The 14463-nt window shown below is 39.6% G+C and overlaps 1 protein-coding gene across 2 annotated transcripts in view; it reads left to right on the plus strand.

Annotated features, from left to right (window-relative positions):
* The first annotated feature begins 1439 nt into the window (after positions 1–1439).
* The window catches only part of LOC113124143 (golgin subfamily A member 6-like protein 22), a 31025-nt gene continuing 18001 nt past the window's right edge, over positions 1440–14463 (plus strand). For both annotated transcript variants that reach the window (XM_026296615.1, XM_026296624.1), the window contains exons 1-4: positions 1440–1567; positions 6637–6718; positions 11958–12035; positions 13386–13589. In XM_026296615.1, the coding sequence (XP_026152400.1) occupies positions 1450–1567; positions 6637–6718; positions 11958–12035; positions 13386–13589 (482 nt within the window). In that variant the 5' untranslated portion in view covers positions 1440–1449. The remainder of the gene's footprint in view (positions 1568–6636; positions 6719–11957; positions 12036–13385; positions 13590–14463) is intronic.

Consider the following 14463-nt stretch of genomic DNA (forward strand, 5'->3'; position numbering starts at 1 on the left):
TGTTTCCACCTGTCATTCATTTACTACATCTATGGATGTCGACTTCTGTTCAGTCTTCAGGGCAAAGTTTGAGAGCATACAAGCACTGATTTGTAAGAGCAGTTTGGCTAATAATGGTGCTTTGAGCCTGCAAGAGAAATTGTGTAATAAATAGAGCCTCTCTCATTTATAATTATTAAAACTGCTTGTTTTCTCTTTTGGCTGTCTGAATACCCAGAGCATAGACTCCAACTGACAGTGTAATCTGATTAATTTGACTTGGATGTAATTTTCAGGTAGGACTCCTCTGTCCATTTCCAAAGTAAAAGTTTGTAGGTGTTTTTAAAGCACAGAGCTAGGGAGACTAAAAAACATTTGATGGCAAAATGCGGACATAAAATTACTAAAAGTATGTTACATAGTTAGTTTCAAGTCAGCATGTCAGAATAGTTTTCACAGTGATGTTGAATTCAAAGTTGTCTCAAGTGGTTGTTACCTTTCAACATTTTTAAAACCCAGTGATTTGGTTATTATTAGACTGTGCTGCGGCTGCTTGAGACAGTGGCTGCTACCATCCCAGCTGCTATGTTTGTGCACAACAGCTCTGTGACTAAAGTGTGATTTATATGTGCCTGTTTCCAGCTATTTTTGCACACTTTTTTGCCAGAGTAGTTAACATCTATTATGTGTGAGACTCACTTTTTTAAATATAAATGCTTAGATTTTCCAGCATTTGGCTTAGCATTTATTGTGTAGCATCCAGATGTGAGTGTGTCCTTTTAAAGCCTGGTAGTGTGGTTGTTTTCAGTGTATAATCAGTTACTGTCAGACTAAAATACTATATTTTGTAATTGTAACTATTTTGAGTGCTGATATTGACATACAATATGTAGTAACAACTTTGCAAAGCTCTTTGCAATGAAAGCGCAGCTGCATTTTTAAAAATCCTTGAATCTATCCAGGGAATGTTGTCACAAGATGTACAAAATACTCTTTTTCAGAAATTCTTCACTTCAAAAGCCCAAAGTTACACATGTTCACACTAGGAAGCATTAACCACAATATTCTGTTCTTATGCACCACAAAACTATGCTGAAGCAATTTGGGATGAAGAGCCATAGTAAATGTATTTAAGGAGGGAGCAAGAGTGGCTCAAAGAATTTCTCTGCCAGTTTGGAATTCCAGCTACAGTCTTTCTGAGCCACACCTGTAATGGCTAATGTTTTATTTACATACTTGTCACTTCAACAGCCTTTCTACATGGGTAGTCAATTATCTTCATTTTAATCAGAAAAACTGGTTATGGTTATGGTTAAGTTGTGGCTATCATTAAGCTTAGGGTAAGTCTCCAGGTGAATAAGTAAGTTCACACGAGGAATGAAAACAAATGAGTGTGTGTGTGTGTGTGTGTCTTTGTGTGACAGACATGTGTGTGTGCAGCAGCAGCAGACCCTACGAGCAACTCTGTCCATGCTCCGCTCCTCTAGCAGTGATCTCATTGCTGTACGGGGTTTCCTCACCCAGCTGATGGGGGCCTGGGAGGGCTTCAGATCTAAGATACTGCAGCAGAGCACACAGGTGTCCTCAGGTAACACACACACTTTAAACATACAATAAACAGAGAGAAAAACCAAGATTTGGATCTATGAGGCTGATTTATAGGACTTTGATTCAGAGCTTGAGTGGACATGAAAGAGAAATGTTGGAAAGAAGGAGCTGGGGAAATAACCTCTCAACAGGAATAAATATTAGTTCAACTGTGGTATGGACTCTTTTAGTTCTGAAGGCAGAACCATAGCTGCCTGATGTGTGTAAATAGAAGTGTGTTTAAAGTTACTGCACAAAGTTTTGTAACCTTTAAAAACAACTTAGGCTGTGTGTGTGTGTGTGTGTGTGTGTGTGTGTGTCTGTCTGCCTGTCTGTCTGTCTGTCTGTCTGCGTGCGTGCGTGCGTGCGTGCAACATTGACAGTGAATACCTAAAGTAGAGCTAACCTCCGGCTCACCTCATGGGTGGGACTTTTTTTCTCTCTGCCGCTCATTCCAAACAGCTGCTGAGCGTGTGTGTGTTCACATGTCTGTGTACGTGTGTGTGGCAGAGACAGAAAGAGTGATACAGAGCAATTGAGGGAGAAATTGATAGAGTAAGAAGAAGAAAAAAAAAGTAGTCTACTTTTTATAATGGTTCCCTATGCGTTCAGCAACATTAACATGACAAGGCAAGCAGACAGCTATTTAACAAACTAGACTATTAGTACATGTTTTTTAGTCACTTCGCATTTTGTTCGTTGTACTTCTATTTTCTTTCTTTCTTTCTTTTTTGTCCTTTTGTGTTTTGTCAAACAGTGACTCTGGTAGGTCCATTCAAAAATCTGTTCATGGAGTTAGCTAAAACTAAACCATATAATTTGACAAAGTAAACAAATAAAATTTAACACTTGGGCATATCTTAAACCAAAACCTGAAAAAGGGTAGACTAAAAGGCTCCTGAATCAGCGTGTGTGAAAATCCTCGGGTCTCATTGAACTCAATAAAGAGCTGTACAAAATCACACCTAGGCCAGTCACCTGCATATGACTCCAAACTGATATGGGCGTTAGCTGGCAGTTAAACTGCGCTACCTGTCTATCAGCGTTCTGTGGTTAGCACCAAACAGCAGAAGAAAGGAGAAGGAGAGAGGAAAATAGAAACTGAGAAACATAAGGTTGCCTAACGTGAGCAGATGAATGTGGTTTATGGTTAGGTGGGAAAGAAGAGGGAGGAGATGAGAGAACCATAAGGGGTGTGGAATTTTACAGTGAACCAAACAAAGATGAGCACCGAGTAGACGAAGATGGAAAACATATCTGAGTTCATTTTGTCAGCAGGTGACGTGCACCACGTGATTTGAAGGTGAAAGAGAAAAAAAGGATAGAGGCTATTTATTTAATGTGAAAGGCTGTGACTAAGTGTGTGTCTGTTTGTGCGTGTGTGTGCGTGCGTGCGTGCATGCGTGTGTGTGTGTGTGACCGATCCTTGAACCGCAGCCATCTGCCAACACCCTGGGCTATCCTTAATCTATATAACATCCCTTTCCCTTAAGCCAACTTTGTCATTGAAATTTGAAATACATATATTGTACAAAGTACAGATGAACTCTATAGTTGAAATCTGGAGTCGGTTATTTGTCTTAAATATCTGAAGTTTTCTTTATTTAAAAACATCCCTTATTTTAAACAAATGTTAGGGTTCCCATAGGGGATTATCCTAAGAATGGACAGAATGGAATAATAATGGTTAAACTGAGTTGTTTTAATTACAGTAATCATAGTCATAGCAGTTATGTATTGTAATGTAAGTTGCTACATAATAAATGCTAAGCCAGCTTGTTACACTGCATGTGTCTGTGTGTAAGCACTGAGACACATAATAGAAGCACTAAAGCAAAAATCAGACAGGCTGGTTTGCTTTCATTGCAAAGCCTTTCTGCCCCATGTAGTATTTCTGCCACTATTTTTGTTTGGATGTGTTGGTTACTGTGTGTATTTCTGTGTTTTTGTGTGCATTTTAGTGCTTTTGTGTGTGTTTTTCTTCAAATGGTTCTTTGCCTATGTGTATTTCTGAGTGTAAGTGTGTGTGTGTGTGAGTGTGTGTGTTACTTTACCCTGACAGACCTTGTCATGTCACAGTGACCAGAAAGCAATTATTGGTGTATTGCTGCTTTGAGGAGGGCCTCCTACACTCCCCTCTTCCTGCTGAGAAAGAGAGGAAGAAGCAAGATGAGAAAGGCAAGAGAGAGGTTAAGAGATAAAAGGGAAAACATAGCTACAGAAAGAGAGGAAGATGAAGAAAGACTGTTGAGGTGAGAGACAGTGAAGAGAGGACTAAAAGAGTGAAGGAAACAGACAATCGGAGGAAGATAATGTCAGGCTGACATAGCTAGATCATTTTGAGAGCTCTCCAGAGCTGTAGCCACTGTGCCCTGCCATACCGCTCTGAAGGACCCTCACAGACAACTCTCTCAATATACAGTACACACACATGCACGCACACTCACACAAATACAAGCACACTTCACACTCCACTATCCACTCTGCTACCCATGCAAACAAGTAGTCAGACACCCACACAGAGCCGATTGGTTTTTGACAGTTCTTTTACTCTGTTAAACTGACAATGCATTTTCTTTCATACAAGTAAGCAAGTAGAGAAGCAATCAATGGAACTTCCTGACATGTATGTTTAATGAATACTTTTTTCATGTAATTAAAGTCCCTAATGAGCCACTGAATGTAAACATGTAGAGGCCTTGAATTTTCTTGTATTTGTCAATATTCAAACAGACTTAATTCACAGGTCTCAGATTTCTTACCAATTTTTCCTGTGCAACAAGCACAAAGAAAAGCCACATCTAGTTGAATGAACATCACTATTTATAATAGGTATGTATACCTCCCAGCAAGCATCACAGGTTTCCAAAGCACAATAGATGGCTGTGAAGAATTGCTCATATGACAGTTAAACATCTATGCCTGACACAAATACTTTCCATGACTCTCATATTGACACTATTGTTGGCATTGACACTTGCTAAGTTTAACTGGACAAGCTTCTGCCACACCTTTCACTCACCAATCTGAACACACATTCAATGGAACACGCATCCATTTCACCATATTTGCAACATGGAGGCTATCATTTGCCTCTGTTACTCTTGAATTATTTGACCACCTTTCTTTAATCAAGACAAATGGTATTCTTGGAGGAATCACAGGTGTATCTGCAGTTTTTAAGAAGATTTCTGAAATGTGACACTGCTACCATTTGTGAGCTGCATGTAACCAATGCCTGCATGACTTTTGGGAAACAGGGTCTGAATTGTTTTGGGTTTAAAAACAGCTGTCCTGGTGAGAGCTTATGCTTCACTTACCTTTTACATGAGAAGCTGAAACTCTAGACATAATGTACTTTTATCCTGGAAATTTATTTTCTTCTAACTTGCGCACGAAACAGCACAACTAGATAGTGTATTGGCCTCTGAGCACTGCCAAAATGTAAGTGACCTATAACTCAGTACTGTTCCTGAATGCATCCCATGCAGATAGAGCACTAAAGGTGCTACTGCTGTCCTGCTAATCACCTTACGCCTCCTGTGTAGACACAGTTTAACTGCAAACGGTTTAAGTGCACAGTAGCACCCCAGATAAAAAAATACTGTGTAGACACTCATGGCAGATTGCAGTCACTGCTGATATGCATGGCTGGTATAGATAAGGCTTAATACTGAACCACTGCAGAGTGTGTTAAGACACAAATCAGTCCAAATGAGATCAGAATACATTGAAGTTCAGACCTCAAACCTCTTCCAACATCATAGTTCCATTTCTTTAACATATAGCACAATTATGTATTGTACACTCACTCACTGTGTATGTTGTATGAAGGTCAGCACATTGATAATCCAGTGATAAATTTGATGCTCATGTCTTTCATGCTCAATCTGTAGTTCAGTGCTTGCTTTAAAATATATCACTGAAACTGACGAAGCTTATGAAAATAATGTTGTTAGAATTGTTTAGATGATGGTAATTTACACCAAGGTAGAGTAGTTAGAAAATAGTGTCTTTAGTTATTCACTATGCAGAGTTGAAATTTAAGTGCTTCTCTTTTGCATGATAACCACTCCTGCATGGAGCAACATTACGTCCAGCACAGCAGTTTGACAAGTTGTTGGCCTGAAATAAAGCCTAAATATTGCAATGAAGCATTTTTTCCAGGTCTGTTTTTTAATAAATGTATTCACTGACCTGGAAACATGTTATTCAAATTTAAATGCACAGGGCAAAGTGACACCGTTTACATGTACAAGAACACAGCAGGTTTGCAAGTAGAAGAAAGTAGAAATGTCTGTACATCCTACATGTTCATTGAGATTGTTTTACTGAATGTATTTTAAACAGGTCATACTTCGCTCATTTTGTCTTAGTTTCTTAAGCGGCTACAATAATTATACAGTGTTTATTTGCATTTTCTTACTGTTATCCTTGTGACATTTTTTATATCATGTCTACTTTCTGTGAACACACTATAATAGCTGCTGAAACTGGACAGACTGTGAAAGGAGGAAACAGTAGCAATACAGCAGCTACATTGCATCAAGCACACAACAACAAAGCCAGTCAGACTGTGGTGTTCTGTTTCATGGTTCCTCCTGAGCACAAAATCCCCCATACTCCCTACTTCTTAGTTCCCCTCTCAACAACCCCCTCCCCCCGTTCTCCTCATATTTATGCTTTCCTGTGTCTCAGTTTTCCGTCTTGGATTCCATTTACCTGACTGTTTTTCTCACTCTTCTTTCTCACCTGTTTTTTGAGTTACTCATGTTTCTGTCTGGAACGTCTCTCTTCTTGTCTTTACCAGCTTTGCCACTCTCATAGATATTTTCAAACGGGGTAGGGTTTCCTCCTTTGCTCAAGTGCTCAAGTAACAATGAGACAGAAATCCCTGCCTACTCCATCTGTCTATCTTTCTTTTTTTCCTCTATCTCTTTCTGTAAACCATGTAGTGTAACACGGTTTAGTTCCTCTGTTACATACAGCAAGCTTTTGTAAGCTTTTACAGCATCTTCATTATATCAAGTAAACTGGAATCTGTGTGTATGTGTTTGTCTGTGTGAACAGTACTCATAGAGGAGGTGAAGCATTCCAGTGAGGAGTTAGAGAAAATAAGAGAAGAGAAAGAGCACCTCACTCAGCAGCTGACGTAAGTGTTTACAGTATAAACACACCCACACACAGACACACATATTAAAACATGCGCACAGATGGAGACGCAGGTGGATCGTGGCATTTGGAATATGCTGGGTGAAGAACAGGTCACAGCAGGGCTTTGCTCTATGTATAATTTTCCTCAACCAATCAAATCTTTCAAACAGACCCACCTGCATCACCCAAACCAGGAAATGCTCCTGTTCCACATACCGGTCCTGAAGAGTAGTTACAACAGAGGACCTGATTTGTATACACTCACACAAAAGTCTATTAAAGGATTTAGGACTTGAGGAAAAGTATGCCACTCACCAAACTGCAAGCTTGACAAAATGCATGGATTTGCTAAACTCTGACTCTCTATATTGTCGGCAAAAAGCAGTATACAAAACATTTGTCTCCCAGCTTCATAAGTTGATGGATGAACTGCTCTCTGCAGCTAGTTTCTCTTTCACAAGCAAGTATGCTTGAGCTGCTCACTGCAGGTTAGATTCTGGTTTCCAAGAAAAAAGTTGTTGTTTTTTTTTTTGTTTTTTTTTACTCAAGAATTTCAGATGGATAAATGATTCCATATTTGGCCATATCTTGACACGGGTTTACTCTGTAGAGTGGCAACCTTTTTTAAATGTTTGCACATGTCCTACATTCTGAATTATGGTGTTGTTATTAAGAAACAGAGAATGCTTTTAGTCTTACTTTCATGACGTCATTTGTAATATTTGAACTATCAACCACTTTAAAAGTGCAAACACAGGAATTGACAAGTAACCACAGAAACACACTTTAAGATACACAGAAATACAAACATCCTCCTACACACAAAGGGAGGTAATGTTAAATGTTGCTTCTGTCTGATAATCAAAGCATTAAAGGACTACTTGACCTGACAGGCTACACATGAATGGCTCATTTGTTCACTAATGTTTCCTCCTTTTCCTTTTACAATCTCATCATCACTTTGTTTTTTCCACATTTTTTGGCATAAATGTTGTTTTTGACAGTTAGAATTTACACATTTTGCTGTGGTTTTCTCTTTTACAGTTTCAACATGCTGTTAATTTCAGTTCAGTATTAAGAACAAAATGTAATACAAAATTAAATTCAGATTAACATAAACCCATACATTAGCTACACTGCATGTCCTATAGAAGGTCATAACAATAGAAGGTCACTGGGGGCTGGATCCAATCCCAGCTGACATTGGCTAGATATATTCTGGACAGCTTGTTACACTTTTATATGGTATATATGATATATTACATATTATATCATTAAATCATGAATGCAGAGACATAAATGTGTTGAGGTCGAGCAAATTTCTATGTATTTTAATTTTTATGTTATATTAATGTGTCATGCTTTATTAGCGCATCATTTGTTTTCTATGTAAAAATGTTACTTTTAAAGAATCAAATGTAGTGAATTAGACATTTCAGGTAACATTAAATGAAACTACTAGTAAAGTCCGGTTAGGGCCAGACTGCCCAATCCAGTAGGGATGGTTGCATTGATCCGCTAACTCTCCTTTCACTGTGAGGTCGATGCCCATTGGTCGCCTGTTCAAACACCCTCCTCGACTGTGTGTTTGTGTGTTCACTATGCAATATATCAACGCTAGAGCTTCCCAAGCTTTTGATTCTCTCTTAAGATCCAACAACAAAAAAGACCAGCTTGTTTGTGAGGAAGAGGTGTTGCCATAACAACTGCCTGACCTTTGACCCCCCACAACTTCATCAAACATAAGTGTTCCGTACCTGTTGTGTTTTTGTGGCTCCAACCCCATTGCCTTGGAAACACACATATGCATACATATTTCAGGGGTTGGCTATAGTCAGTGGCCGTGGACGCCTGATCCTAGCAAGCAGCAACATCAGCATGTCAGAGAGACACTCAAGTGCAGCTTGCTTTATCACGATTAATTACACACACACACTTACACACCCTTGAGGAGCTTGTAGACTGTTGTCTGTATTGGTTGTGCCCCTGAATATTGTTTATTTATTTGTACTTAGTCTGTCATAGTTTGTGACTAGTGGTGTCTAAAATGTTTGTATGATGTGATAATTATCTCTTGTTATCTGATGTATAACTCGTGATTGGCACTTTGGCAGATTTGTCAAAAGCTCTAAGCAAACCTCTTCCTCTAACATCTGGAGGACGTGCATTTAAACAGTATTGGGAATCTCCTGCTATCGTCTGATTTACAGAAGACGTCAAGCTCATCGTTTCATCAGAAGATGAACACATGGATCATCCAACACAGTCACGGGCCAGGTTGAAAGGATGGATTATAGAAAAGAGAGGGGTAGATGAAAGACAGGATGGATGCACAGAGCAAGGGTGGAGAGATGAAAGAGTGAATGATGGAATAAGTGAAGGTCAAGAGAAAAAGTGCAAAGGATTGATGTGATTGATGTGATACAGCTTGTTTTCATAATGCTGGCTGCTCTGTGCATGTCCATGCATGTGTGTGCACGTATGCATTAAAGTGTGTTTTTATGAAATGTGTGCCTGTGCCTGTGTGACTGTTGGCAGTGTAATCACTATTGATCTGAGGGTGTATACAAGGACCTTGTTTCCCACAAGATGTTGCTCTGCCATTTGCCTGACACACACAGAGATACACACACGTTTGTACCTCCTCTGTTTATCTCACATTAGATAAAATCAGTCACAGCCCTTCAGGAAAGAGGAAGTCTTTTTTCTTTCCTCCTTTCTTTCCCAGATTCAAAAGAAATCTCACTGCTCTTGTTTCTCTCTCTTTCTCTCTGGACTTTATCATGTGAGTACATGCTGTACAAAAATGGTACCTGCCTGAAATGAAGAAGGGCTTATCCCTCTTATGTGGCATTTTGGTATTTTGGCTTTCTTGCCATACACCAAAGAGTAAAGGAAGGACCTAGCAGGGTGTCACTGGTACATTAAAATTTTGGTGTCAAGATTCACCATGTTTTTCACCATCTGCCACCCGTCTGTTCAGGCTGGATCAACAACCAACTATGCACAGTTTTCTTTGGTTTAATTTGTGGTGGCACGCCGACATGTTTTGCTTGTCTGTCAGTTTTACGTTAAATTCTTTGACTGGTCGACATCTAATTACACAGAGGGAAATTATTTTGGTCCTGATTATGGCTAAGAAGGCTAGAATGAAGATTACTGCTTAATTTTTATCAGGATCCATCATCCAGAAGAGTTAATTAACTCTCTTTACAACCAGCTGAAGTCTAAAGCTGTGTGATGTGAGTACCACATATGTTATACTGTAATTACACATGACAGATCTGCTATGATTACCTTGATTAATTGTTGCACACGCAGAAAACTTTTTTGTTCCTAAACATGATATTGTTATGACGCATTATTCTACAAAGTTTTTTAATGCAGTGCGTAATTGGAGATTGTGACATCTTCACATGGTTATGGAAAATACTTTTTGACCTTTTACTTCTGAAACCCCTCAGGAGCCTGCACCTGACACACCCAGTGATAATACATGATAATAGATTCTTCCTGATTTCACCTTGGTCTCACGTGTACACTGGGTACACATCACGCCTGCAGCCACAAAAAATCCCTTAGTGCTGTCACTCCTTCACTGCACTCTGCATTTGACTGCACTTTGAACCCTGCTTCATACAGTAATTCACAAAAACACCATGTCTTATTACTCTCTTACATTCTCTCTCTCTCTCTCTCTCTCTCTCTCGCTCTCTCTCTCGCTCTTTCTCTCTCTCTCTCTCTCTCTCTCTCTCTCGTAACTCCTTTGTCACCTCTGAAACAATGTCAGGAACTGGAGACCAGGAGACGAAGAATAGTGGAAACAGCAGCTGGGAGTTAGCTATCATGTCATCTCTGACCTTGAGGACAAAAAGGGGGAGAAAGAAAACAGGAGACAAGGGACAGACACAAGGGACTGTAAAGTGTGAACAGTCTGCTGTAGCTGAACAGGCAGAATATAGGAGATCTCAGGGGCCTGCTCTAAATCACCAGTAGCTGAGACAGCATGGGAGGAAAAGAAGGTTAAAGAGAGAGCGAGAAAAATAGAATGGAGATGTGTGATGAGAGGTACAAAGAGAGGGAGGCTGATAGCTGGTGCCAGACAGCTGTAAGTATATTACACTGACTGGGTGTATATCTGGACCTTTGTCTGTCTGTGCTTCTGTCTGGCTAACTTTCACATATGATGGAAAAAATTGCTATAGATATATGAAAAATACTTTAAAGCAACATTATATGTGGCTTCCAGTATCAGAATCTTTATGTAATATAATATAAATATCATACGAACGCATTAAAGGAGCAAAAGCCAACCAGCCTACATTCTACTATGATGCTGCAATAATGATTTATTTAATAGCTTTATCACTTGTCCTGGTTGTTTTACAGTACCCCCATTAGTAAAATGTACAAATAATTCCACACCACTTTCTGAAAAATGTTGTAGATGGCAGTGAAAACAGGCTGTTTGTGAGCCCAGACGTGTAAGCCCTCTCAGTCTGTATCCTCTTTGCGTGTGGCTGCAAGGTCACAGGGCTAGACAGCCAGCTACACACACATGAACACACACAAACACATGAAGTGATCATGCCGCCAGAGAGGGGATTAGGCTGAGAAGCCGACAGGGTTAGGAGGGTTAGGGTAAAGTCTGTGGGTGTGTTTGTGTGGGTGTTTGTGTGGGTGTGTTTGCACAGAAGGCAAGAGTACGACATACTGCCATGGCACGCAGCATTAGAATTAAAACTGATTTCCAGTTTACTTTCTCAAGAGCACTGCAGCAGCTGCACATGCAAGAAGAGGGGATCTCTTGCATGCATGCACATAGCTTATTTGTTTTGACTGTTACACAAAAAATTACTCATACAAAGTTGTTCCATTGTAAAACAACTCACAGAATTTTGTTAAAGTTAAATGAGTCGTGATATATAGACGATTTTTCTTGAGCTTTTGTGGATCACAGATTATTGTTAAGACTTGGCCTCTTTCCCCATAGAGGTTCGAGTATAAGAGCACACAACAACATTTATGTGGATCAGGTATTTTTCTCAAGTCCTTTTTATTGACACTAGAAATTGTAAAAAATATATATCATGGGAGTAAACATTGTGTTTCCCTCTTTATGAATGTTAAATGTGGGTACAAATAATTACATTTTAGGGAAAGTATCAGTCTGCGTTGATCATAAATTTTCAGACTCAACAAACTGAGTAACAATTCTATGCACTTTTTGTCTTCAGGGAGCAGAGGAGACAGAGGGAGGAGCAGCTATCCCAGCAGGAAGACGCAGAGAAGGAGCACAAAAAAAAACTACTCAGGTATACAGATATATTTTTTACAGTATTTATCTCGTGATAAATTCCCATCCTTTCCCTTTTTCAACTTTCCCACAATCCGTGCATTCAGCAGTCTCATTATCCTTCAAATCATCCGCTTCATCTCTCTCTCCTCTGTCTCCTTCCTCCCAGAGAGAGGTGAGGATATTAGTGTCAGCTGAGATGTGCTCTTGGATGAGTTAAGGAGATCTAAGGCTCCAAAAAGTGCCAGTGACACATCAGATAGTCTCGTGTGAGGCTGGCGCAACAGATGGAAGCACTTTTTAGTTGGCGTAGAGTCATGTTTCACACACATACACATGCACACATCTGTGCACAGAGGCATGCACATGCTGTCGATATGTAGAGGCGTGCATGTGTTGGAGTGCATCTCAATGATATATGGGCAGAAAGACATATATGCACACACCCAAACCATATGTGTACACCCACAGGCAGACATATACTCACGAAGCCTCTCATCTTTCCATGCAGGCATTAGTTGTATGTCTGGTGTGTATTTTTTCACATGGGATCTCTGCTGGTATTCTTTATCAAAGCCACTAGCAGCCAGGTGTGTTCAATTGCACCGTTGATTTATTTTCTTTCTCACACAGCAGGCTCTGATCACCCCCTCTGGCTTCTATACAGCACAACATGTAATAGCACTCCCTGGAGGGGTGGAGGTTATTTCAGGCGTTTCTTTGCCATGGCTGACAGAAAACGTAATAGGAGACAACAATCCTCCCAAGTGTCCACGATTTCAGGATATAGGTGGTTTTAAGTTGAATAGGATGTCTAGCGTCACTTTTTTCAAATGGTTTTAAATAATTTTTTGTGAATCCACCAGTAGTTTCTCTCCTTATGACAACCTAAAACAGAAAACATATAAACACGCTGCCATTTTACTGTAGATGAGAGAAAACTGAACTGTCATTCCTATCAATGATGTAGTTTTCCAAAGATAATTTCAAATGATATCACTTAGTTGTGCTCTGTCTCTCTGTTAGTGCATGCAACGACATACAATGAAGGATATGAGCATAAGCACACACATTCAAGTGTTCCTTATTGTTTCTGTGTTAAGACACTAGAAAGATGAGGAAGAAAGTAGTTTATCTGATATAAGTACAATTTTAATGCATAAGGTAAAATGCGTCCTCCCAGTATTCCTCGATATACCAAAGTTCAGAACAACATTACAGTGATTTGGTGCTTGACCTGCGTGGAAAAACTCTCCTGTTTGTTTTAGTAGTGTAATAATTTGGACCAGTTTTACATTTGTGTGTATGTGCATGTGCATACTCATGGCCTGTTTACATGCATATTTCTACTCCTGCATCTTTTCAACAGGTTAAAAGAGGAATTGGAAGAGAAACATGAGAGGTGGTTGTCATGCCAACAAAAGTGTGACACCATACAGGAGCAGCTGTTGTTATGGCAACAGAGAGAGGAACAAATGAACCAGAGGTGCAGTGCAGCTGAAGAGGAAGTGACGCGGCTGGGGAAAGCTTTGGAGAAGGTCCAGCAGGAAACGAGAGAGCTGCGGAGACAAAGGTCACGATTGTAATAGCTGTTCTGCTCTGTTTACTCTGTTTAATGTGCTTCTCTAATCAGGGCTCCACACTACCATATTCTCTTCTACTGTTTTCTGGTCTGTTCTATTTAACCTAAAAACCTTCTTAAATTGTAAGACCAGTAATAAACTGGTGCAAAAACTGGTCTTTATAAAAGGAATAGTTTTTTGGGGAACAGATACTTGTTAACAGTGATTTGCAACACAAAATGAAAGAGAATGAATCTCATCTCATATTGGGAAGATAATATCAGATACTGAACGACAGTTTCAAATTGGCTGCTTTGCTTTTAAGTGCCAACCATAGTACTGCATTGCTTTGTGAACAATGAAACCACAATCACAAACTGCTGGCTGTTTAAATCCCTTGTTGGGAAATCAACTGTTTTATTCTAATGTTAAATTTTTACAGCCCCTTTGTGTTTGAGATGACATGGAGTGAGTACACGCAAGAATCCTATGTATGTGAGCTTGTCAATGCAGAACTAAGAGGCTTAATCCTGTCCATGAGTGCAGAGTGAGGGTAACTCTAATAGTGTTGGGATCTGTGCCCAGTTGCTTATACAAGGTTTACCTCTGTATGTGTGGCTGGCTCACCCCCTGAACACTGTGCAGTAACACTGCAGTTAGGTTTGTTTATTTGTGTAAATGCTTTTCAATGCTTTCTCTATTTTATTTTCATCACATTGACTAAATGTCACCGAGCAGCAGTGTTTGAAGATAGCGTTACATGGGGCTAAGACCATAGGGTTGTTGCACAGTGCTAGCTCTTGTTGAATTTAAAAACAAATTCAAAGGATTTTTTTTAGTTAAGCTGGGATCAAACTGTTGTAACTGGGTCAAAACTGCACAATC

Source organism: Mastacembelus armatus, chromosome 13 (assembly GCF_900324485.2).
Source record: "Mastacembelus armatus chromosome 13, fMasArm1.2, whole genome shotgun sequence".
Classification (NCBI taxonomy): domain Eukaryota; kingdom Metazoa; phylum Chordata; class Actinopteri; order Synbranchiformes; family Mastacembelidae; genus Mastacembelus; species Mastacembelus armatus.